This window comes from Gekko japonicus, unplaced genomic scaffold, assembly GCF_001447785.1.
Source record: "Gekko japonicus isolate JY-2015 unplaced genomic scaffold, Gekko_japonicus_V1.1 scaffold788, whole genome shotgun sequence".
NCBI lineage: Eukaryota > Metazoa > Chordata > Lepidosauria > Squamata > Gekkonidae > Gekko > Gekko japonicus.
Genome location: NW_015170914.1, coordinates 464,435 through 489,687, shown reverse-complemented (window position 1 = coordinate 489,687; position 25,253 = coordinate 464,435). Strand labels below are relative to the sequence as shown.

The 25,253-nt window shown below is 42.5% G+C and overlaps 1 protein-coding gene across 9 annotated transcripts in view; it reads left to right on the top strand.

Annotated features, from left to right (window-relative positions):
* Window positions 1–19,813, top strand: part of MEF2C (myocyte enhancer factor 2C) — a 242,606-nt gene extending 222,793 nt beyond the window's left edge. For 7 of the 9 annotated variants that reach the window (XM_015418718.1, XM_015418723.1, XM_015418716.1 and 4 more), the window contains 3 exons: window positions 730–859; window positions 3,193–3,328; window positions 19,417–19,813. In XM_015418718.1, coding sequence (XP_015274204.1) covers window positions 730–859; window positions 3,193–3,328; window positions 19,417–19,738 — 588 coding nt within the window. In that variant the 3' untranslated portion in view covers window positions 19,739–19,813. The remainder of the gene's footprint in view (window positions 1–729; window positions 860–3,192; window positions 3,329–19,416) is intronic. The other 2 variants (XM_015418724.1, XM_015418725.1) reach the window with 1 other exon arrangement.
* Window positions 19,814–25,253: the final 5,440 nt, after the last annotated feature.

Genomic DNA, 25,253 nt, shown 5'->3' with positions numbered 1-25,253 from the left:
TTTATTGTTTTGCTATTTGGTATCCCTTAAGTAACTTTTGGCATGGATAAGAATGAAGTGGCCAGAGCACCATCTGCTGGTGAAAATGGATCATGCAGCCTTACCATACAGCATGGCTTCTTCGTTTTAAACACAAATATCCTGACCACTAAGGATATTTCTGTAAGCAGGGGCCTGTGGGCACTACACTTATTGGGTAAGAGTACCAGCCTTAAGTCCAAGCATGGATACCAGCTAGCTTCATTGGTTTCAATGAGAACCGTTTGAGTGTATTCCTCCTTCTGCATTCTGGCACAACTTATCATATATGTTTGTGTGTGTGTAGTTAGAGAGATATAATTTTTTGAAAATTGTAAATGAAGCTGAATTAGGGATTAAGGCTATTATAATAGTTTTTATAACCTTTTGTATTTCAGTAAAAAACATAAACAATATAGCTATGCTATTCTATCCATTATCCACACAGCCTGTTTTCTACCCATGGTGGGGGGGAATCTTATATGTTGCTCGTTTGGTTACCTAGGAGATTCTGATGTAATGAGTTACTATGGTGACAACTGGTCTCTTGAAAGATTGTGTATCATAGGATTGTCAGAGTTCATAAAAGCTACATGATAAAAGATTAATTTTGTAAATCTGTGTATGATTGTGTATAATATGAACTAATCCAGTTTATTTCAACTGTTTTGTGTCTTGCCATTAATATGTTTCTTTTACTTACTTTAAAAGAATCAGAGGATAAATAACTCCCAGTCTGCTCAGTCATTGGCTACCCCAGTGGTTTCCGTGGCAACTCCTACTTTGCCAGGGCAAGGGATGGGAGGGTACCCATCAGCCATTTCTACAACATATGGTACCGGTAAGTGTCAGCATAAGATGCAAGCAGTATAGATTTTGGTAGGAGGAAAGCCAGATACATTCAATATTTCTGTTGTCTTTAAGCAACTTTTGAGTGTCATTCTGGCAGAAAATTCAGCTTACAAATACTTAAAATGAAATTGTATCCTGAATCGTAGGAAGAAACATATTTTTGTTATGTATCATCATAAGAAATTATCTTAAGGAACTGAAGCATCTCTGATTCGCTTATGAGACTTTAGGAGTCACTCAGGCTGGCTCGGCAGTTGGTCCCTTTCCTCGACAGCGATGACCTGGCCACAGTGATCCAGGCGACGGTCACCTTGAGGATGGACTACTGTAACGCTCTCTACGTGGGGCTGCCTTTGTCACAAATCCGGAAGCTGCAGCTTGTGCAGAATGCTGCAGCCAGGCTTTTGATGTGTCTCCCTAGGTGGGAGCACATCCGCCCTGTGCTGAAAGCGCTGCACTGGCTGCCAATAGCGTACCGGATTTGTTTCAAAGTCCTTTACGGCCAGGGCCTGACATACCTGAGGGACCGCCTTTCCCCGTACATACCCTCAAGGGCACTATGGTCGGGGATGCAACATCTGTTGATGACACCAGGCCCCAAGGAGGCCAGGCTGGCTATTACTAGGGCCAAAGCCTTTTCGGTGGCAGCTCCTACCTGGTGGAACGAGCTCCCAGAGAAGATCGGGGCCCTGCGGGACCTTGCACAGTTCCGCAGGGCCTGCAAGACGGAGCTCTTCCGCCAAGCTTTTGAGTAGGAGCCACCGCTACCACCACCACCAATGAACTTGGAAACAGCGGGGTATTGGAATGGCCTGTGATGATCAAACTGCGGCACTATGGCATGCGGACACCACTGAGTTTAAGATCTGACTAAGTATCCTCCGGATACCATCTCTAAAATGGAAGATCATCATTTGTAACCATCTTGAAGCACTTTATTTTGTATATATTGTAATTGTGTGTTTTATCTTGTTTTATAAATCAGCATGCGTGCCTTGTTGTTAGCCGCCCTGAGCTCACTTGGTGGGGAGCGTGGCCTATAAATTGAATGATAAATAAATAAATTTTTATAAAAATGTTCAGTGATGAAAGCTGTTCTACAGAAGGCTTGGTGGTTCAAATAAATGCTTGTCATTGGTGCCCACTGTAACACACACATTCAGTGTACCTTGGATGAGCGATCACAAGTCAGTGTTGTTCCAGATATATTCTGCTGTTCATCTGACCTGCAAGATCCACACTTGTGCCTGCATAATAAAATAAATAAATAAATATTGATCCAACACAAGTAAGCTGTTAGAGCTGCTATAAGGACAGGTAGCAGCATTGGCACATGGCTGACATCTCCGCACTTTTCAGTAAGAACATGTTGGAGCCATGCTGGCTCATGCAGTGGGGCATCCTTGAGGTCAAGGTCTGCAAGAGGTAGAAGAGCTGGAAGGTGCAGGGCTCTATTGACCAGGCACAACAGAGGATCAGGACCCCAGTATTTACACTAGGCCTGGCTGTGTATACTGCAAGAGACGATTGTGCACCTGAGTTCCTTTCTGCACCTGAATGGCATCAGAGGCCTCAGTAAGTAAAAGCAAAGACAGCTCATGAGGCTAGATCCTAGCTTTGTGCCTTTTCGGCTCATGTTTCAAGTCCCAGAGTCTCTGGCAGCATGAATATTTTCACTTTGCCTGCACAGTAGTCTTAATGAGCATGTCCCCAACTTTCTGAGGGCCTTGATGAAGATTACTGTTAATAAATTGTGGGCTTCAGTTTCAGAATATATTTGAGTACAGTAGCTAGATTCAGGTTCAGTAGCATCTTTGTAGCTCCAGTAGCCTCGTCATTTGTGTATGATGGTGACAATACTTTCAAAACAAGCAAAAGTCTTAAAGATTAATGAATTTATTGTGGGATGAGGTTTATTGAGTGAGAGCCCCCCCCCCCTTTTAGATGCAAATGGACCCTGGCTTGCTGTGCCATTGTACCGTAATGCAATTAGCCAGTCTCTGAGATGCCATCAGACTCAGCATTTCGGCTGCAGCAGACAAACATGCACCGCTCTGGAATGCATTCTTAGAACACAGAGGAATTCTAAGAACTGAACATCTTCCAGGAACCAAAGAATCTATTCATCTAGCATTTGTTTTCCAAGACTGATGTCAAAGGGGTTTTTTTTGTTTTGGGGGGGAGGAAGGGAGAAAGATGCAGTTTAACACCGCAGAAGACATAAAGGCTTATTACTGCTTATGAAACAGTAAATGAATGTAACTGTTTAGCTCTTTTCTTCATCAGATTTTGATGGTTTGCATTTTCTGTTCTTACTTCTAGAATACTCGCTGAGTAGTGCTGATTTGTCATCACTCTCTGGGTTTAACACAGCCAGTGCTCTCCACCTGGGTTCTGTCACTGGCTGGCAGCAGCAGCATCTACATAATATGCCACCATCTGCCCTCAGTCAGTTAGGGTAAGTCACATTACCTGCAAGTATCAATGTTAGCATAGTGGTGGGCTGGCTAAGACAGAAACTACAGTTCTCCAGAGGAATCCTCTACCTGAGCCACAACCCTGTGGTTCCTTCCCAGTTTCAATAGAAAGCAGAGAATGATTCCATGTTTTCATACGTAACTTATGTGTCCAATGGCTGGGTCTTACTGAAAGAGTCTTACATGTCAGGTTCTTACTGATAGTTCCAGTAAGTATGCTGCTGGTGATCAGTGCCCTTGGAGTGGTGTCCCGAAGGGAAAGTGTATTTCTCCTGGAGGGTGGCAGAAGATGAAGGACATTTCTTCTAGTCATCAGCAGAAAATGCAACTAGCTTGCAGGAGCAACTTCCTGCAGCCTCTTCTCATTGATGTTCTAGGTGTGGTGAGCAATTCCAGGAGTGCCAGGGAAGAGGGACCCAGACTAAAGCAGAAGTAAAAAATAAATTTATTCCAAACATAGGTCTACAGAGAGTCTAATCTCTATCCCAGAAAGCAGAAAATAGGCATAAACCCCATGGAGTCATAGCAGGTGGGACTGTAGGTGGTGTGCACCAAGTTGGCTCCATATGGGTTTAAGCTCAGGATGCACAACATATTCTGCAAGGTACAGTTGGTCTCACCATTTGGGGAGTCACCTTGGAGTTGGTATGGTGTGGTCCAGGACAGTCTGATCATACTAGGTTCAGTACTTCTCTTAATAGACAACGCTCTAAATCTGTCCATCCGTCTAAGTGTATTTTTCAGAGCAGTCAATAAACAGCCTTTAAATAGGTCTTCCAAGAGTATCTTTGCAATGGTGTATGCTTACGACTCTTCGCGACCCCATGGACCAGATCACGCCAGGCCTTCCGGCCTTCCGCCGTCCTCTGATGAAGTTGAGCAAACTTCAGAGGATGGCGGAAGACCGGAAGGCCTGGCGTGATCTGGTCCATGGGGTCGCAAAGAGTCGGACTCGACTGTGCGACTGAACAACAACAACAACAACGCTTCCTGATCTCCTTTGTGGTAGGTTTGTGCGTAGCAGGTAAAAGTGGTCTGTCATTACCAGGATATTCCTGTACTTCTCACTATTGGACTCCACAGATAAGAGATCAATACATACCAGTTCCACTGGCCCATTGATGCTGGTGCTCGCCAAGCAATTAGCCTATGGTGGTAGGATTTTCTGCTGAACAATGAGCACAGGTCTTACGCTTTTTGATAACATCTTTTGCTGCCTTAGGCCAATAGGATCTGGTCTGCAAGGAGCTCCAATGTTCCTTCAGTCCTTAGATCAGAGGTCATCATGTAGAGCTTCCACTGCTTGTTGGTTAGTAATGTTAAGGTACCAACAGGGCTGTTAACAGCTTTTGAGTTCCCAGCCCCACCACCCACCCACAGGCCTCGCACCTCCCTGTGTGTCCTTCCTGTGACCATTTGTGAGCTCTGCCACTGCTCACCACTGCCTGCAGCCCTTTTCCCAGTAGCACTGGGCAGTGCATGTATCTGGGAGCACAGCTGAGGGGGCAGTCAACAGCAGTGGGCCCTGCCAGAAGCCCGGGCCCCTAGCAGCTGCCCCACCCTAGCGTATACTGATGCCAGCCCTGGGTACCAGCAATAGTTTATGCCATCTTCTTAATGGATCAAAACAGCATGCCATCAATGACCTTTAATTAATTCCATTCTCTCAGGAAGAGTGCCACTTCACCTGAGCAAGGCTCAGTTCTGGATAGAGATTTGTCATTCTTTTTTGACAATAAAGGTGTGGTTTTTAATATCAGGGTCTTTGTGTTGAGCATTAACTAGGATTCGGGTATGGTAGTGGTGATATTTGCAAGACAACATAATTTGCTGACACAGGAAGCATCGCTTCAGGCTACAAGCACACAACTTCTTCGCAACACCAGGAATTCTGTAGGTCTTGCTCCATCTTTTCCATGGAAAGTCCTTAGCTCCTTCAGCAGAGATATGATGGCCATCTTGCCACTCCAGGGATAAGATATAGGCATCAATGTTAGCCCTTTTAGTTCAAGTAATGTATAATGAAACCATAGTCATATAAAACAATTACCCATGTGTGACCAGTAGCACCCAATTTTGTAAGTATGGTACATAGGTAGCTGGGTTACTGTCTGTTCAGGCCTGAAATGTATAAGTAGCCCCTGCAATTTTCTGTGATAATCTCCTTCAAGGCCAGGAATTCTAATTTATGTATTTGTCACCTGGTCACACTGTTAATGAATCTTCTGTCTCAGATCAGAAATTTATTTATGATCATAGATCAGAATAAAACATAGACATAAACATACCTATCATAAAACACTAATATAGTTATTTAAAATCATTATATAACTTGAAAATATTATATCACCCTAAAGTTGAACAAATTGATTTGTTGCTGTAAGTCTCTGAAGTATTCTATAAGCAGCCATGAGGAATTTTGCACAGTTCATAGTTATTTGGGAGTTAGACCCTTTCAGGAGACTCTCTGTGATTTCATTATCTGAACCTCCAAGAAAAGACCGTAACAAGGGGGCAATAAACTTTGCACGGATATCTGCATACGTATTACAGTGAAGTAGAATATGGTCAACTCATTCAATCTCATTAGAGCCACACATACATAGTCTTTGATCCAAAGGAATCTTTTTAAATTTTCCATTGAGAATTGCAGAAGGAAAAGCCTGCCATCTTGCCAATGTATAGGGTCTTCTTTGCTTGAGTACCACCAACAATGAAAGGTATGTCGCCAGTGCAGTTAAGAACTTGCGATTCTCTGGAATCAAAAAATGAGGTACCTTAGTGATATCTTCCTGCCTCTCAGTGTCCAATATCCTTTGTTGTATCAATGCTTTAGCATGAAAGGTATCTAGATGAAGGATACTGTTCTCCACTAGTTCAGTGGATTGAAGATTCTGGAGAACCCCTTTTGTCCAGGATGATTGAAATCCATCTGTTAAAAATAAAGTCACAAGACCTTGAGGGTTTCACCTTACCCTCAGCCAGTAAGTAATAGAAACACGTTTCAGCTTGGCTTTAACCATGCCTGATTCTAGACGTAGACTTGCATTGGTCACACATTGGGTACTTGGAAGATGGATCTTAGGAATTTTGATTGAACTTTTTCCAGGGAAGTATATTTAGTTGGTGGAGGTCCTAGCATAGAGCCATAGAGCAATTGTGGCAGAACAGTACCACTCCTAATCCCCTTGTGCTGGATGCAGTCATCCAGTGGTTAAGGGGGAGCTGGCTAAAGTTGAATCCATCCAAGGTGGAGGTCATGTGGCTAGGAAAGACTGAGATGCTAGCTGGAGGGTCCCTCCTGAGACTTAATGGTGTCCAGTTGACAGCTGTAGACTCTGTAAAAAGCCTCAGGGTGTGGTTGGATTCTGCATTACCATTGGATACACAAGTGTCCATGATAGCATAGTCAACCTTTTTTCATCTACAGCAGATCCTCCAGCTGGCTCATTTATCTGGGTCAGACTTTGCCACCTTAATCCATGCAGTGGTCACGTCCAGATTGGACTGCTGCAATTCACTCTGTAGGGCTACCCTTGAAAATGCTTTGGAAACTGCAGGTGGTCCAGAATGCAGCTGCCAGGTTGCTGACTGGAACATCGTGGTCAGCTCATATTTCTCCAATTCTGCAGCAGCTGCACTGGCTACCAGTTAGTCTCTGGATCCAATTCAAGGTGTTGGTGTTAACCTTAAAGCCCTTAGCAGTCTGGGACCCTCACACCTACAGGACCATCCCTGTCATTACAACTCCCCGCATTCCTTTCGGTCATCATCTGGGGGCCTTTGGCAGGTGCCTGGCCCCAGGATGGCTCAGTTAGCTGTCACCAGGGAAAGATCCTTCTCAGTTGTGGCCCCTACCCTGTAGAATGCACTCTCGGATGACACCTGTGCCCTGCCAGACTTGTTTAGTTTCCTCAGGGCATGCAAGGCTGAATTGTTTAAGTTAGCTTTTCGAGGATAACCACATATTTGGGCTTTTTAAATAGTGGTGTGGTGATAGCCACATATTTTAATATTTTAATGTTAACATTTTATATTTGTTATTTGTTTTTATGCTGTTTTGCCTTATTGGTTTTAATGATGTAAGTCACCACGAGACCCTTCAGGTGAGCGGCGACTAAAAAAAAAAGAGGTCCGCTACCTTTTGGTTTGGCTTTAGTGCAATGTCATGGTCATTCACATTGGCAATTCTCATAATCCATATTGGGGTTCTGCCCTTAGGTAGGTCAACAAAGTCCAGCCATGACAATCAGTCCTGTGGGCAAGCCTCAATTTGTGACTGGTCCAGGAGGACAGTTTGTTTTCTGGTACAGAGGCATATACCTGGAGCTGTTTGGCAACCCCTGTCATGACAGAGTCCTTCCCAACATCTCTGGGAAGATGCAGGAAGAAAGTGACAAGCTTTGCCAAGCTTCTTCTGAGCTTAAGTCTTTCTTTGCTGAATCACGATTGTACTAAATCATTATTATTGGCATATCACTACTGAACTGAGAGTGTCTGCTCTAATATAGGCCTCTCTTACCAGAAACAGTTTTCAGCTTTATACAAGGCCTCACCAAGGACTTACTTGGACCAGCAAGTCACAAACATTCCAGTATGGAACAAAGTTTAAGTCCAGAATTAAACTTTGCTGGTCTTAAACGTGCTACTGGACTCAAACTTTGTTCTGTTTTTTCAGACCAGCATGCCTGCCCACCTGAATCCAGAACAGAAACCTCCTTAGCAGCTCCAGTTTTCCTTTACCAGGGTTGACACCCCTGTACTCCCTTTATGTTACTTGAGGTTAGGGTAAGCAGAGGCTACATATACCAACAAAGCAGTATAGTAGTTCAGTCACAACAGATATCGTAATAGAACAAATAACTTCTCCCAAGTATTCAAATTAGGTAACTGTCTTAACACCATTTCCCACTTTGTCTGCAATGCCATATTCTGCCACTAGATGGTGGCTAGAGAGAGGGAGAGAAAGATTTCCAGATCTTTACACACTGGTATGCTGGTGCCAGAAGTGGAAGTTGTAGAGGGGGCCGAAGCTATGGCCTTCAGAGAGTGGCAGAATCTGCCATTTGTTTACATGGACCCAGAATGGCTGTTCCACTAGGTTCTTTCAGGACAGCAACAGGTAGAGATTTTGGCCTCTGTGCCTCTGTTGTAGGCCTTGTATCTGGTTAGCCACTGTGGGAAATGGAATGCTAGACTGACTGTCTGCTCCAGTAAGGCTCTTCTTACATTCTGTAGCAAATCTCATAAATGCAGGCTTACAATATTTCAATAATACATCATACACACATAGATATAATTGTATAATGATTTCATATCTCTCCTTTGGTTATACTGAATTTCTAATGTTCAGTGTACCCTGATAATATTTATTTATTTGATTTATATCCCACCCTCCCCACATGGAAGTGTTGCCTTCTCATCTCTAATACCCTAAGTTTGCCAAGGGTCTGGATTCAAGTGGCCAAAGAAGGTAGTGTCCACAGATAAGCTGACTCCATTTTGGATGTATTTGGGTCCAGGCCCATAGCCAGGATTTTGTGGCTTTTGGGGCAATTTTTCCCCCTGGTGGGACTGAAGTTCTCAGTGCAGAAAGAAAAGCCATTTAGCCAATAGAAAGCTGTTACCAGGATAGATCTCTAAATTGCAGGCTGTCAACCATTTTAGATGACAGTTCTCAGCTGCTGCAAGTTAATCACTTCTGCCAGCCTAAGCAACAGTTCTGATAACAAGCCGGCAGGCGTGGGTGATGACTTTTATAGTCAAGAAAGCAAACAGGCAGAAAAACACTCCTAAATGAGACCAGTTTCTTGACACAGAGTTAGAAGGTATCCTAGAGGTCACCTACTCCAACCCCCTTGCTCAGTGTGGGAATTAGTAAACTACAGCATCCCCACTCTGCTTAAAGGAGCACACACCTTTTAAAAAATGTTTTAAAGTGGTTGAAAAAAAGCATTTACAGGATAAATTATTGTGGGGCTGTGCCTTTAAGAAAGGGAGCAGAGCCCCCAAAAGCCCCATCGTAGCTACGGGCCTGTTTGGCTCCCCCTGAGCTGGGCGAGTGGTAGACATCCTCCTCCTTCCTACTTCTTCCCCATAGCTGAGAACCAGAACATTAGTCTGTCTCCAAAGTGTGCAGGGACCAAAAATATGCTTATCATTTTTGACAGATATCAGTTAACATACAGCTATAGATCATGAAGTGTGTTTAATGCCAGGGCACTTCAGAGTGCAAGCAGCTTCTATTAATTAGAATGCCTTTTTGTACAGCGGAAGTTAGATTACTTTGGACTGAAGTCCTAAAATTGTGTATTTGTCCCCTGAATTCAGTTGTGCCCAGTAGTCAGACTTTATGAATTCAAGACATGAAACAGGTGAGGCAGCTGAAATGCAACCTTGAATATTCCCATCACTTTCTAAGTCTATTATGATAAAGTGATTTTGCGAATTTTTCATGTACTTTAGGCATGCTAATTAGAACTGTAGTTTTTAATCTACTGAAACTCTAGCACTAATTAGACTTCAGCATTTGACTCTCCCAATGATAGATGCACTGTAGATATTTGTTCAGTAAATGTTAGGGTGGCGTATCATTTTGGCCCAGTATTAACCCATACTCTTCTCTAGCCGTCGTCTATCCCCATGTATTAAGTGACATGCATATGTAATTTATTTGGAATTCCTTTAGAGAAACATAGACTAATCTGTATTCCTAAAAGTCTGCCTGCAATCAAACCTCGTATTTTTTTTTAATCAGTTAAAGGGCATGTTCCTGCCCTCTAGTGGCAATAGTGAGAGAGTTCTTTTTAGGAAGAAAAGCCTATAATACCTACTATTGCAAAATGTGGAAGTTCTCAACGAAAGTGCTAAGTTCATATAAACCCAGTGCAACCAAAAAACAAAAACTCAATCAAGTATTCATTTTGTTATGAATCAAAATTAACCTAATAGAGTACATTTGATGTCTTTGACTATGTTTCCAGTGACAATGTTGCAGAGAAGTTCCGTGGCCATTGCACACGTGCTCAGTGCTTTGGGTTACAGCAGTCCAAAGCTGCAACCCATCGCTATGTAAATCAGTGGGAATGTTGTTATTCACTCCACTGAAAGGAGAATTGGATCCTGTGTCGTCCTTCCCTAATGGTGGTGTCAGCTGGGGCAACAAGCCTTCCTCCAGTGCAACAAGCCCTTCTGTCTATGGCTTCACCATTTACGGAACAAAATCTTTGGATCAAACTCCAGGGCTTTCTAAGTTTGCTGTACCCCCACCAAGATCCCTGTGTATATAATTGATCTAAAGAGCACTGCTGTTATTTTATTATAATTGGTGGAAAAATGAATAAAGATAATATTAAAAAAATAAATAAATAAAGAGCACTGCCCTAAACAGTGTTAAAATAAGCTTAATAGTTTTTGCTAACTGGCCATAATATTTTGCAAAACCATTGGGTTGCACAAGCAAAATCTAATTAAATGTAAAACAATAGCAGGCTTTCATAACTGTCAGCTTCAAGCGTAGTAATAAGATATTTGGTACAAGTCTACCTGTAGAACACGCTCTGGACTGCGGTTGCTATTGTTCTTTTACTTCATTCCGAGTCTGGCAGAAAAGGCTTCATTTATCCAAAGATAAATAGATATTCCTTACTCCAGCATCAGAATTTCATGTTAGAATTTTATAAAGGCTACATTTTCATCTACAGATTCCACATGCTATAAGTAGATGCCAGTCATTTTTTTAAATCTAACAACACATATCTCTGTTGTTTCCCGGTCCCCCCTGACAGAGTTGTTGGTAGTCCCTCCCCCGGTATCAGTTTCCTTTATAATATATTTATATTTGACTTTATATTTGACTGTATTCTTGAAAAATACATGTCATTTGGAAAAAAGAATTAACCACTGTTCAGCTTCTGCTCAGAGCTGCTACTACTTGGGAGATTCATACAATTCTTCTTATTAACGCCTAGTGCTACTCAGTGGCACCACTCACCAAATACATTAAGGCCAGACACACCATTTTAGTTGATTTCTAAAAGCTCCATGGCCTGGATTCAGCAGGCATAAATAGAAAAGTTCATGAGACAGATCTCTCTTCTTTCCCCCTGAGGCCCTTGCAGCTTCCAGTGTCCCTAAGCTGTTCCCGAGGGTCAGAGTCGCTTGGGAACAGAGTAGACTATGGTGTGAGGGGCTGAAACAAGAAGGGAAGATCAGAATCCTCCGCATACTCCTGAGCTGTTGGTCTGTTTGTGGAAACGCATGAGGGAGGGAGTAATTTCTGCCAAGGTTCCTTGAACTGCAGCCCCCCTCCTTACCCACAATGCATTGCACTCCTCAGGAACAGATTTTCAGGGGGACACAGGGTAAGAGAGATCCAGCTCTGTATTGGATCCAGCTCTGTATACCTAAGACGTTTAGGTCATGGGGAGACTAGACGTTACAGTTTTGCTGACCTTTCTTCACTTGTCTATTTTATTTGAATGTCTATTTTATTTTTATTTTTTAATCATGGCCACTGCAGAATTGAGGATATGAAGCCATAAAGCTGTTTTACAGCATTAAGAAAGAAAACCTTTAGTGATGAAAGGCATAACTGTTATAGAGTAGGCCTCATAACGAATTATGTGTACATCGATATAACACATAGGGTTGCCAGCCTCCAGGTGGGGCCTGGGGATCTCCTGCTTTTACACCACATGCTATAAGTAGATGCCAGTCATTTTTTTAAATATAACAACACATATCTCTGTTGTTTCCCAGTTCCCCCTGGACAGAGTTGTTGGTAGTCCCTCCCCCGGTATCAGTTTCCTTTATAATATATTTATATTTGACTTTATATTTGACTGTATTCTTGAAAAATACATGTCATTTGGAAAAAAGAATTAACCACTGTTCAGCTTCTGCTCAGAGCTGCTACTACTTGGGAGATTCATACAATTCTTCTTATTAACGCCTAGTGCTACTCAGTGGCACCACTCACCAAATACATTAAGGCCAGACACACCATTTTAGTTGATTTCTAAAAGCTCCATGGCCTGGATTCAGCAGGCATAAATAGAAAAGTTCATGAGACAGATCTCTCTTCTTTCCCCCTGAGGCCCTTGCAGCTTCCAGTGTCCCTAAGCTGTTCCCGAGGGTCAGAGTCGCTTGGGAACAGAGTAGACTATGGTGTGAGGGGCTGAAACAAGAAGGGAAGATCAGAATCCTCCACATACTCCTGAGCTGTTGGTCTGTTTGTGGAAACGCATGAGGGAGGGAGTAATTTCTGCCAAGGTTCCTTGAACTGCAGCCCCCCTCCTTACCCACAATGCATTGCACTCCTCAGGAACAGATTTTCAGGGGGACACAGGGTAAGAGAGATCCAGCTCTGTATTGGATCCAGCTCTGTATACCTAAGACGTTTAGGTCATGGGGAGACTAGACGTTACAGTTTTGCTGACCTTTCTTCACTTGTCTATTTTATTTGAATGTCTATTTTATTTTTATTTTTTAATCATGGCCACTGCAGAATTGAGGATATGAAGCCATAAAGCTGTTTTACAGCATTAAGAAAGAAAACCTTTAGTGATGAAAGGCATAACTGTTATAGAGTAGGCCTCATAAGGAATTATGTGTACATCTATATAACACATAGGGTTGCTAGCCTCCAGGTGGGGCCTGGGGATCTCCTGCTTTTACAACTGATCTCCAGCTGATAGAGATCAGCTCCCCTGGAGAAAATGGCTGCTTTGAAGGGTGGACTCTGTGGCATGCTGAGGCCCCTCCCCTCCCCAAACCCCGCCCTCTCCTGGGTCCACCCCCAAAGTCTCAAGGTATTTTCCAGCCCAGACCTGGCAACCCTAATAACACATGGCATTTTTCAATGGCTAATTTGGCAGAACGGATCCAAACATAAAATACTTTAGCCAGAATCATAAAGTTTCATCCTTTATATATTTACTTAGAAGTAAATAGACTGAATTAAATGCGTATTAAAGGATCTATATTTCCTTTCACTTCCAGACATTTGCAGAAGTAGGGCCAGCCCACGTTCTTCTCCCTTTGGGAAGAGAGCTGCTCAAATGTTGACAAAAACTACTGAATACAGAGCAGATGAAAACAATTCCTAATACAACGTCTGTCTCTTCCTTTGTTGTCTAACTATAGCCTTACATTATTGAACCTTGTGACAATTACAGTGCTGTCCGAAGCACAGTTACACCCTTCTCAGACCTTTGAACTGAATGGGCTTTGAAGAGAGTAACTCTGATTAGGACTCCATTCTTAATGATGAAAGCGTTACCTCTTCATTCCAAATATAAATATATTTACATGAGAAAGTGAGAGAGAGAGAGCACACAATTTTATATTATAGCAGAATTTGGATATATGCTGAACTACATCTCTTCACTTTTGAAATGGAAGCATGTCCCATAGAGATGTAGAATTCTGAAGCTGTTCCCAGCCTGTTTACAAATACACAAGCTCTAGTGCAGGGATTGGGTTCCCCTCCTCAGCTCTCTCTTTCTGTTTGGTGGTGAAGTCCAATTACACAGGCAAAGGAATGAGTTATGCGTTAGCATTTCCCACTGAAATGAATGGCAAAACCTGCATTTGTAAGATACATATACATATATTGGGATCAGCTACCTATCTATTAAGTTGCGCCTTCGTGTTTAGTCATGCCGGCCACATGACCATGAAAATGTCTTTGGACAGCGCTGGCTCTTCGGCTTGGAAAAGGAGATGAGCACCACATCCCTAGAGTCGGATTCAACTGGCTTTTGAGCAAGGGAAACCTTTACCTTACCTATCTATTATTTCCTCTGCTCCCCATGACTGTTAAGTTTTTTATAAGGTGCTTAAGGTAGAAGATTCTGACATTCCTGTGACAAATCCCTGTGATTCTTGCCTGCTTATGATGAAGTTGCAGTGCCGGCCCACATCTGGTACAACAACAGCAAATGTCAACACATCACAATGGGTGTAACTGTTAGCTCCTCCTAAACGCTTAAGTGCCTATAAAAGCAAGCCTGCATCAGACTTATAGATCATTAAACTGTAAAATCAATCTGATGAATGGGCCCAGAGCTGAATTTCATTGGGACTGTAAATGGTCAGTGGCTTGCCTTTAAAGAATGTCACATTAATATATACATTACAGCAATGTGGACCTTTTTTTCCATTTTAGAATAAGGGGATCAAAGAAAAACAGGTTGCCAGTAGGTGGTGCTTTTGTACCAAAGTGAACAGCATGACTCTTTTGTTTTATAATAAGATATATTTTTAGACTTTGGTCTCATGTTCCCCCTTTAGCCATCTTATTTTTACAGGCTTTGCTCCACATACAAAAGGGGCATGAAGTTTGCAATTAGAAGCTAGTTTTCTTGTTTTTGGAGTGTAAACAGTCATCATTTTTGGTGGGGAGGGTTACGAGAGAAGCAGCATCTTTGGCTTCAGATTTATTCAGATTGTGCCCATTGCCACCTAGCTTACCTTTCAGTAAGGACAGGCATGCAGAATAAGAGTGGTGGGTGTGGTTTGCTCTGGAAATAAAGGCCTCTGGGCCAGACTGCACCTTATGTGAGATCCACAAGGGGATCTCCTGATGCAGTTTTTAACCTTATGGGGGTTGAGGCTGTGATACTAAGAGAGGTGGTACAACTCCCCCTTCCCAAGCTGCTTTTAGCTCAATAGAGAAAAATGCAGGTATGAGATGGGTGATTCTCTTTTTCTCTACCAAAGCTAACAGCTGCTGGGAGGGCAATTTCTACAGGGAAAATGGCCTGGGGCAGGGCTATTTTTGGGCAGGAATGCACAGGAACGAAGTTCCAGCTGGCTTCATAGTTGGCCATGCCCACTACAGCCAAAACTTCTGCACATGTGGCTACAGAAGGAAGGCCTGGGGAGTGATATTCCCCCGGCGACTCTGAGGCGGGTGGGCCAGGGGGCCCCTGGAGGGATCAGGGAGGCATTTAAAGGATCGAGGAGGTGTCCAGGCAAGCCAAGGGAAGGCAGTTTAAACTGCCTTCCCTTCCCTTAAGGGGGGGGCTTGTCCTGGCTCCCCACAGCCACGGGATGCCCGGGCAAGCCAAGGGAAGGCATGGGGTGTGGCCTAATATGATAATGAGCTGCGCTGTCAGGGGTGTGGCCTAATATGCTAATGGGTTTCTGCTGTTGGGTGTGGCCTGTTATGCTAATGAGTTCCTGCTGGGCTTTTTCTACCCAAAAAAGCCCTGGCCTGGGGTATCATTTTAACATCCTCCATCAACATTGTAGCCTCACTCTAAACACTCCTTCTTGCTTGCTTTTCAGGTTCCCAAAGTACATAGAGTTTGTCCTCAGAATACAATGGTTGTGTGACAAAATCACTACCGCTACATTTCAGAATGCAATTTTCTCAGTCAGACTTCATGCTTAGTTGCAGGAAGCTGCAGGTATTAAATATGATACCTGTGTGCTGAGAGTGGGTTAAACTGCTCTGGTTCTAACCGGATTATATTTGATCTGGATAATTGTGATCACGCTTACCTCCCTTATCCCGCCTCACTGTGCAGTCACATAGCTCCCTGGCGTCTACACTACTGACGTGCGAGAGCGTGTGTCGGCAGATTTTTAAAATTTTTCCTCGGTTTGCGCATGCGCATAGGCACCCCTCCGTAGAAGGGGGAAACTGTCACGGCACATGCGCAGAACCACCAGGGCGAATCAATCCAACCCCTCCAACAAAAGATTTCCCTTTAAATGTTTGACTCGAAAATGGACTCCGTGAGATCCGTGAGATCCCAAACTCATCTAAACGCTAAAACAAGTGACCGTTTAAATGTCAGTTTTCTAAACGCGGTGGTGGAGCTCCGCCTATGCGTGCACCGCTAACACATTTTAAAAATGGTGGCTGAAAAGTGGAAGCCTCTGGCAGCTTTCGAGCGGGGAGGAGATTTAAACAGGAAGTGGCTCGACACCACAGGAGTAATCAGATGTCAGAAAAGTGCGGCTAGAACCAGAGAAGCAGGAAAACACCACTTGGGGACCTGGTAACAAAATACTCCGTTTTAAAGGGGGTTTGAGCCAGAAAGCGACGGCTGGGGACAGTGTGCAGATGTTGGGTGTGTGTATGTGGATATAAAATCCGCTACTGAAGCATGTCAAAAGCGGACTAAACGGCCCATCTGGACGCACCCACAGATATCATATTTAAAATGTTAAAGTCATAGATAAGAGTCATGACTGGAGCTTACCAGCATCTTTTAATGCTACAGTGCAGCTGTGTGGGCCCCAATTCAAATTGGGCCTGTTCAGGAAGAGGACTTTAACCCTTCCACCCTTGCATGGTTTCCCTAATGAGAACCTCCCCTTTCCCACACTATTATAGCCCTTTAAATAAATAAAAAAGACAGGCACCCACCCTTTTATGGACTAATAAAAAGCTCAGGGAAGCTGGCTTTGAATAGAATAGAGGTTGGAAGGACTGTCTGACTTTGCTTGCTTGCTTGCTTGCTTGCTTGCCTTGGTGGAGCCAGTTTGGTGTAGTGGTTAAGAGTGTGGACTCTAATCTGACAGAATTGGGTTTGAGTCCCCACTCCTCCACTTGCAGCTACTGGATGACCTTGGGCAAGCCATAGTTCTGATAAGAGCTGTCCTTGAATGAGCAGTCCTCAAAAGAGCTCTCTCGACTGGCCCAAAGTCATCCAGTGAGCTTCCACGGCAGAGTGGGGTAGGGTTGCCAAATGAGCCCGGGGGCGGGGAATCCCCCGCTTCGGAGCCCCGATTTCTGCCCCGGCGGAATCGGGGCCCGGGGGGAACCCCACCCCCGAAACTGCATCACCAGAGGTGACGCAGCCACGTTGCTTCCAGTGACGTCCTGCCGGCGCGCGCCCGATAGCACCTCCCGGACACAGACGAGGCTCCCCCGCTCCGAGGGGCAAGTGGATTTGGCAACCCTAGAGTAGGGATTTGAACCTGGGTCTCCCAAATCCTAGTCTGATACTCCAAACACTACACCACACTGGCTCAGCTGTGCCAACGTATTTGTTCTTTCCAGAAGTACAGCTAACATTTCCTGGTTTTAGTTCTCTTTAAAAGCAGCAAACTTGTTTTGCCCACATGACAATCCCCTTGGGAGAAAGGTTTCCCGTTTTCTTGTGTTTGTATATTTACCCACTAACAAAAGGAGGAATGAGGCTAGACCCCTACAGTAGTTGTATTTGTACACAGCCTATGTTAATGATTTATCTATCTCCAAGAACTTTGCTGAGCAGAGACTTGAACCTGCATCTCCCTCAGTCAACCTGACATATTATCCGGTGTTCCACACTATCTTTTTACTGTTCTAGGAAGTAAGATGAACTGATTTCTATTACTCTATCGTATGTATGAACTTGCGATTTCTGGGTTGCTTTCGTGTGGGTAGGCACTGCCAGTTGCTTGACTCTTGATCTCTGTCAAGGTTATGGTTTGTCACATCCTGGCATAACCTTATTTCCAAAGTACGCACTTTCTGTTTCACTTTCTTTTCCTTTTATGATATGGCTCTGTTGGCCGCAGCCTTCAGTCTAATCATACATAGAAAAGGGGGGGGGTATATCACTCCAGTCTCAAAAGTTTTGTTTGTTTTTTTAATTTTAAGCTAGGTTGCTAAAAGGTAGGCTGCCAGTGACCTGGTGATACATGGGTTGTAAAGGAAAAGCAAGGCTGTGATTGATATTTGTAAGCTCATTCTTCTCAAGTATCAAGGTAATCCATCTTTGTCTCTTCCCACTGAAACTGGGACATTCAGTAACTAGATGAGCCAAGGTACCTATCTTCCCCATATTGCAGAAACACCGCCGTTCTGAAAAGGGAACTCCCAAAAAGCGACCTTTCTTTTCTGGGGTTAATACAGCATTCAATCTAGCAGCAAAAAAAATCTTAATATTGGGGAACCGTCATGGACTTTAAATATGCTGGTAAGGTAACTGGAGGTTCAAGTCCATTGTTAGCAAGGAAGTGTACCCTTCTTGCTCATTGATTTGAACTTCTGAAATCTAGCATCTAGCCTTTTGACCCTTTGGAATTCAGTTTTCTTGCTTCCCATTGAGAACAGTAAAGCTGAAGTAAAGCCTAGTTGTTCCCGTCTGTAATCGACTAGCCTCTTCCATTTACTCTGGAAGGGATCTTTTCCTAGTCTAAAAAGGAGTTTAGATCTATAGTTAATCCAAGTGTTAATCCTGAGTCTAAATGTGTCCAGCCAAGCTACTGATTCTAATGAAGAAACTGCAAATTCTTGGCAAATAAGCTATACTGGATACACACTTTGGTAACCTGGTTATTTTTCTCAGGAATTTTAATAAGAAGGAATCAATAGTCTCAGATATACCTTCTACCCACACTCCGGTGCCATAAGTATCATTTGATTAATTTCACCTCCAAAAGTCCTTATAGCTGCTGGGTAATACTTTCTTCCTTCTGAGTGAAAACAACGTCTCAAGGCATTTAAATATGGCGTTATCTTAGAAGAGATAAATTGGAACTGATTTTTCCAAGGTGGATCTTGGGAGAATATCATTCCTAAATATCTAAATGTTGTTACTTGTTCAATGTAGTTTCAGTTTCCATTTTGACATAAATCAGGATATTTACAAGCGCAAACAACCCAGAAAAGTTATCTCAAGGTGCTTTTGCCATGTATAAAAAAGACACTGTGTCTCCATCCAGAATTGTTCATGTTTCCCTGGAACAAGCAACATAAAATAGATTACTGAATCTCAGAAAGTCACTATGCAAAAGCACCCATATATGCACATGAGATATTCAGCTGTAAAAGTCGATGCAGTTTGAACACTGTACCATTTGGCTGCTGTGGTACATAGAGATAAGCTTCATCTTGTTTGCAGTCCTTATCATTATCATAAGGGTTATTTTTTATGATATACCACTTCAGATGTTCCTTCAACTGTTTCTGGTGCTAAGTTTCCCTGTCAAAAAAATGTCTCCCCTTCTTGATGTGCACTGGTATTGGTTTGAATCTTTTAGCTGATGTTTTGTCTGAGTGTGCATTTCTGGGGGCTCTATGCCTCCTCAGTCTGTAACTGGGTTTCCTTTCCTCCTACAGAGCTTGCACTAGCACTCATTTATCTCAGAATACAAATCTCTCCCTGCCTTCTACTCAAAGCCTCAACATCAAGTCAGAACCTGTTTCTCCTCCTAGAGACCGTACCACCACACCCTCGAGATATCCACAACACACGCGCCACGAGGCGGGAAGATCTCCTGTTGACAGCTTGAGCAGCTGTAGTAGTTCGTACGATGGAAGCGACAGAGAGGATCACCGGAATGAATTCCACTCTCCCATTGGACTCACCAGACCTTCGCCGGACGAAAGGGAAAGTCCCTCTGTGAAGCGCATGCGGCTCTCTGAAGGATGGGCGACATGATAACATTATTAGCTATTAGGGGTTTTTTTTCCTTGCAGTGTGTGTGTGTGTGTGTGTGTGTGTGTGCTATACCTTAATGGGGAAGAGGGTGGGAGGGAGGGAGGGAGGGGTCGATATGCATTTATGTGCCGTGTGTGGGGGGGGAAAGTCAGGTACTCTGTTTTGTAAAAGTACTTTTAAATTGCCTCAGTGATACCATATTAAGGATAAACAGCAATGCTGAGATAAGCTTCGCACTTGAGTTGTACAACAGAACATGTGTACAAAATAGGTTTTAAGGTTAACTTCTTTTCACTGTTGTGCTCCCTTGCAAACTGTATGTTACGATAGATAGTGTCATGTTGCAGGTTCAACGTTATTTACATGTAAATAGAAAAAAAAGGAAACATCTGCCTACTGTGGCAGATCTTTACTGAGAGAGAAAGCAGCTGTTATGCAACATATAGAAAATGTACAGATGTTTTGGGAGACCCAGATATTGGGTGACCAAGAAAAGAAGATGGACAAATCTAGGTCACCCAATATATCCGAAATGATCACAAATGCCTAGACATATCGTTGGAGTATGGCACTCAGTTAAACGGATCAAAAACATTTAAAAGAGGACCATACTTGTTTAAAAAAAACTTTTTTTAGTTTGAGGGCTAACCTATTTAATTTTTAAAATCCTGGGTCTGCATCACTTATTAAATAAAAAATATAAAAAATATGTAAATTACACTTTCCTTATTTTCATATTAAAAAATAAGACAGAGTTTGCAAAGCATTGTGGCTTTTTGTAGTCTACTTAAGCCAAAATGTGTTCTTTCCCCCCTCCATAGCTTCGCTAATATTTTAAACAGCCCTGAAAGAAACAAAAGGGGACTTTTTTTTGTATAGAAAGCACCACCCTAAGCCATGAAGAACTCCATGCTTTGCTAACCAAGATAACTGTTTTCTCTTTGCAGAAGTTTTGTTTTTGAAATGTGTATTTCTAATTATATAAAATATTAAGAATCTTTTAAAAATCTGTGAAATTAACATGCTTGTGTATAGCTTTCTAATATATATAATAATTATGGTAATAGCAGAAGTTTTTGTTATCTTAATAGTGGGGGAATTATATTTGTGCAGTTGCACATTTACGTATTTTTTGTTTTCTTTTAATCGGCATACATTTTACAGAATCAGTCAGCTGTTGAAGGCTAATCTGCAAAGATTAGAGTTTTCCCTTCCTATAGCAGCCCATTCATTCTAATCCATCTGCAATCAGTTTGGTGAACCATTGTATATACTGATTAGTTCCAGCATACTGGTCTGTGCATTTGACCAAGGCCCCCTTCTTACCTCATATCTTGAGTATCTTGTGGCTCTCTGCTGCTTTAAATCATAACGTGGCTTGTCTTTGTCCTCATTCCATAAATTCAACAGAATTGACATCCTTTCCTTATTGGCTCTGATGTGCACCTGGAAGAGGTCCCATATTCCCAAACGTATGGAAGTGTAGAGTGAAGATAAAAGTTCAGTGAAGAGTTACCCAGACACCCCAAACCAAACCCTGTTTACCCCAAGGTGTAGTTTGATGCCTCAGAGAGGTAGGTGAGTTAATATTCAAATATAATCAGTCCTATATTAGACAACATAATGGGAGTTAAGAACAGCAATATGGTCAAAGCCATCAATTCTGAAGCTCAGGGTGATTATAAACTTCAGGTTGTGGCAGTCTTACGGTTTATTCAAATGTGCATTATATATAATCACTTGTAGTGCAATCCTCTGTAGAGTTGTGCCAGTCTTAACCAATAGGCTTAGACTGAGTTTAGACTCTGCACAGGACTGCACTTAGTCACTTATTAAATGTTGAATAATCAAGTGATTATTGATTCTTAGCTGTGTGAACAATTTACATTGAAAGGTAGTGTGCCTGACATGACATCTATGGTTAGTCATAGACAGTAAGTGATTAACGTGGATGTCTAGCCATGCCCATCCAGGAAATTATAGGAACTGAACTCTACTTTACTGGAGCAGTTTTGAAAGATCTCATTCATAATAAAATATGTGGATACTAGCTTGATGTTTCCCTTCTCTAACCCTCTGAAGATATGCTTTCAGTTTGTTGTAGTGGTTAAGAGTGACGGACTCTAATCTGGAGAACCGGGTTTGATTCCCCACTCCTCCACATGCAACTGCTGGGTGACCTTGGGTCAGTCAAAGTTCTCTGAGAGCTGTTCTCTCAAGAGTAGTTCTCTCAGAGCTGTCTGAGCCCCACCTACCTCACAGAGTGTCTGTTGTGGGGAGAGGAAGGGAAGGATATTGTAAGCTGCTCTGAGACTCTTCATGAAGGGCAGAGTATAAATCCAATCTCCTCCTCTTCCTCCTCTTCTTCTTGAATGAGATCATCCCTGTTTTCGTAGATCTCCAGGAACATTCTTGAACCATTTTGGTTCTATCCTACTTCCACCAGGAGAGTTGTTTTGAGCAAAGAAAAAAAATGCATTAAGCACATCCTGGTTACGTAATATTCCTCCATTCCTCACAGCAGATTCCTGCTTGTCTTTAAAAAAAAGCAGTAGAAACATCTAGCTGGTCCTTATATAGTCACATTATCAGTTTAGTAAAAAAAAAGACAAAAGCCTTCAACTTAAATGCATTTCCCCCCTCATGAAGAATTTTAAAGACAAGAGATCAGTGGGGTAATTTAATGAAAGAGAAAAAAGGTTGGGGTTCAGTTCTTATTCCCTAATTCTAAATGTGTGTGGGGCTCTCTATGGCCACTCAGTAATGAGTGAGAGTCACTCTGCACATGGTGATTCACTCATATCTCTAATATTTCTTCACATGCTTGAGCTCTGGTACTCAAAAGTCATGGGGCTCAACCTTCATCGCACCTGTCTCTTATTAAGCTCTACTAGTTGTACAGTATATTTTTGTGAGGTGAAATCTGAGTAATTCCTCTAGAACATTTCAGTACCAGAAGACAGCTGGTGCTGTCTCTGTTCCTGAAATGGGTCTCTCCCTCTCATTTAGAGTTATTGCAACCATAAAGAAGAACTGGAAGTCTTAAGTTATGGGATACCTGTTCTTTATTACCCAAAAGTACATGCAGATAGGTAAGCAATAGTTTTCCAGGGTTGCAAACAGGATTTACACTATACAGTTTCTGAATCACTCTAATCTGAAATTGGACAAAGTGAATACACTGGCATGTGAACTATATCAAGAGTTTTCTTGGGGTTCTGAGGTTCTGGCCACTGTAACAGCCAGCCACCAACAATGAGTATGACTAATATAAGTAAAGCTTACCATATTTCTCCCATCATTCTTATGCCATGATACCTACCTGCAAGTACCTGATTGTGCTGCCATTATCAACCAGCAACCCCAGCTTCTTGGTCTGCGATGCTGGGCTGGTTCAGCAGTCACTTTGTCCCATCCTAAGGATTTATTGGCTGGCACAGCAAATCTTAGGAGGACACTGAGAACAGGATATTATCACATAAATCCTTGGTACAGGAAACAGTTCTGATAATGCATCTAACAGTGACTTGCAAAAGGTATGCATGCATTAAAAGACAGTGAGAATGGGGCCAGTAGTTGATTTCTGAAACCCAAACTGGGTTTCCAAGATAGTTCCCTCATCTTAACACATACCAACACTCAAGTCTCCATCTCAAAATTTTCAACTTCTATGAAATATGCAAATATGTCACAACGGTACCTTCTCATTTTTAGATCAGAGAAACAATCCTTGGTTCATCACTATTGAACCAAGTAACATGTCGGTGGGGCTGGAGGGGGGTCCCTCTGAATTAGAACAATAGCCATATGAATAGTTTACCTTGCAGGTTGCCTGAACTACACAAGAAAAATAAAAAATTGAGCTTTTGAAGGAGGGTAGAGATTAAGGATAGTTGGCCCATCGCACCTGTTTGCAGGCAAGCATGCTGTAAGCAAGCTCATACAACTAGGCTAGCCAACTGGCCACTGTTATGGCCTTAGTTTTTAAACAGCCACAGAACTAAATCATGTGACAATGGACACCAATTTTCCTCCTCTTTCTGCTACCGTGCTATCTCAAGTATTAGGAGGTAAGGAAGTGAAGGTTAATTCATACTTGTTAATGGAGAATTAATAAAAGAAGCACAACTTTTAATCATGACATTGTTTTCTAGAAATCCTAGCTGTCTAGGTTTAGGTATTCCCTCTACCTGTACCTTAACCATCTACTTCATTTGCAAAAGCTACTTTGGGGCTTACAATGTGATTTCCTTTATATTTAAGCGGTTTGGGGCAGCGCCCCAAAAGAGTATTCACATTAACTTTGGTCCAGGCAGTACAAAGTGACATGAGATAGCTTCAGAGGCATCTCCTCCCTTTCTTGTTGTCGCTGACCCTTCTTTGGAAAGGCATCATCAATGAAATTCTGAATCCTGATTGCTGGTGGCGATGATATGATATACACAATCTGCACAAATTTGTATATTGTATGCATGGATGCCTTTCCCAGAGAAGTTTTTTGAGTCATTTCAGTGTTTTTTCAAAGTTGTTTTTTGTAACCAAATTGTTTCTATTTTCCCCAGAAGTGGAATTTAAGAATTTTTAATGATTAATATAAAGATATCTGCTGTTTCTCAGAGCTTTTTTTCAGGTAAAGCTTAAAAGCAAGAATAAAACAACTGCTGTGCTGTTTTCAAGGATGTCACGAACCCTTCTTTATCGTTTCCATTTGTCTCTGCCGATATACCCATCATCTTAGTAAACATAACAATGTGATTTAGGGATTTTTTCCCCCTCTCTTTTCCTTGCCCCAGAAGGCAAATGCTTTGTCATTTCCCCCCCCCCAAAAAAAAGCACTTGAAACCTCAATAAAGGCCGTTGCCTAAACACAGCATACTTCATTTGCTCCCGTTTTATGCCATCTGCAGTGACATCCTCACTTCTCTGGCCTCCATTTCCTGCCATCACACATCTCTTGAAGGACTGATGGAACACTGGTGTCAGTTGAGAATGCTTCACTGTCAACATAATAACAGGCTTCTGTGCATATATTTTAACCAAAGATGTGGAGCAATCCAAGTGTTGAGTTATATACTTTTCTGTGTCAAATTCGCTGCTTGATTATCATCATAACCAGGTAGTTTGGCTTTATGAGCCCCTTTCATACCTCCAACTGACCCATGCCTCGATTTGGTCCAAGGAGGTCGGCTCAATGACAAATGAAACCAGCGGCATCATTGTCCTCTGTAGAGTCACTATTGTAGGCCTGCATTTCACCACAAGGCATTTGACTTGGATTGCTTCAGATGATTTGCTTCTATTACATTTTTTTCTGGGGATTTGTTTCCATTCAATCAGTGATAATTAAAAACCATCCTGTAAATGGGGGCATACAAGCATTTTGCAAGAAATATTAAACTTAAAGGCTTACAGCGGCATAAGCTGGACTTTGTCGCCACTAGATGATGAAACATAACTAAGTTAAAATCACATCTGTGTATCTCAAGGGACAATTCAGCTGTCTGTAGTGAACAAA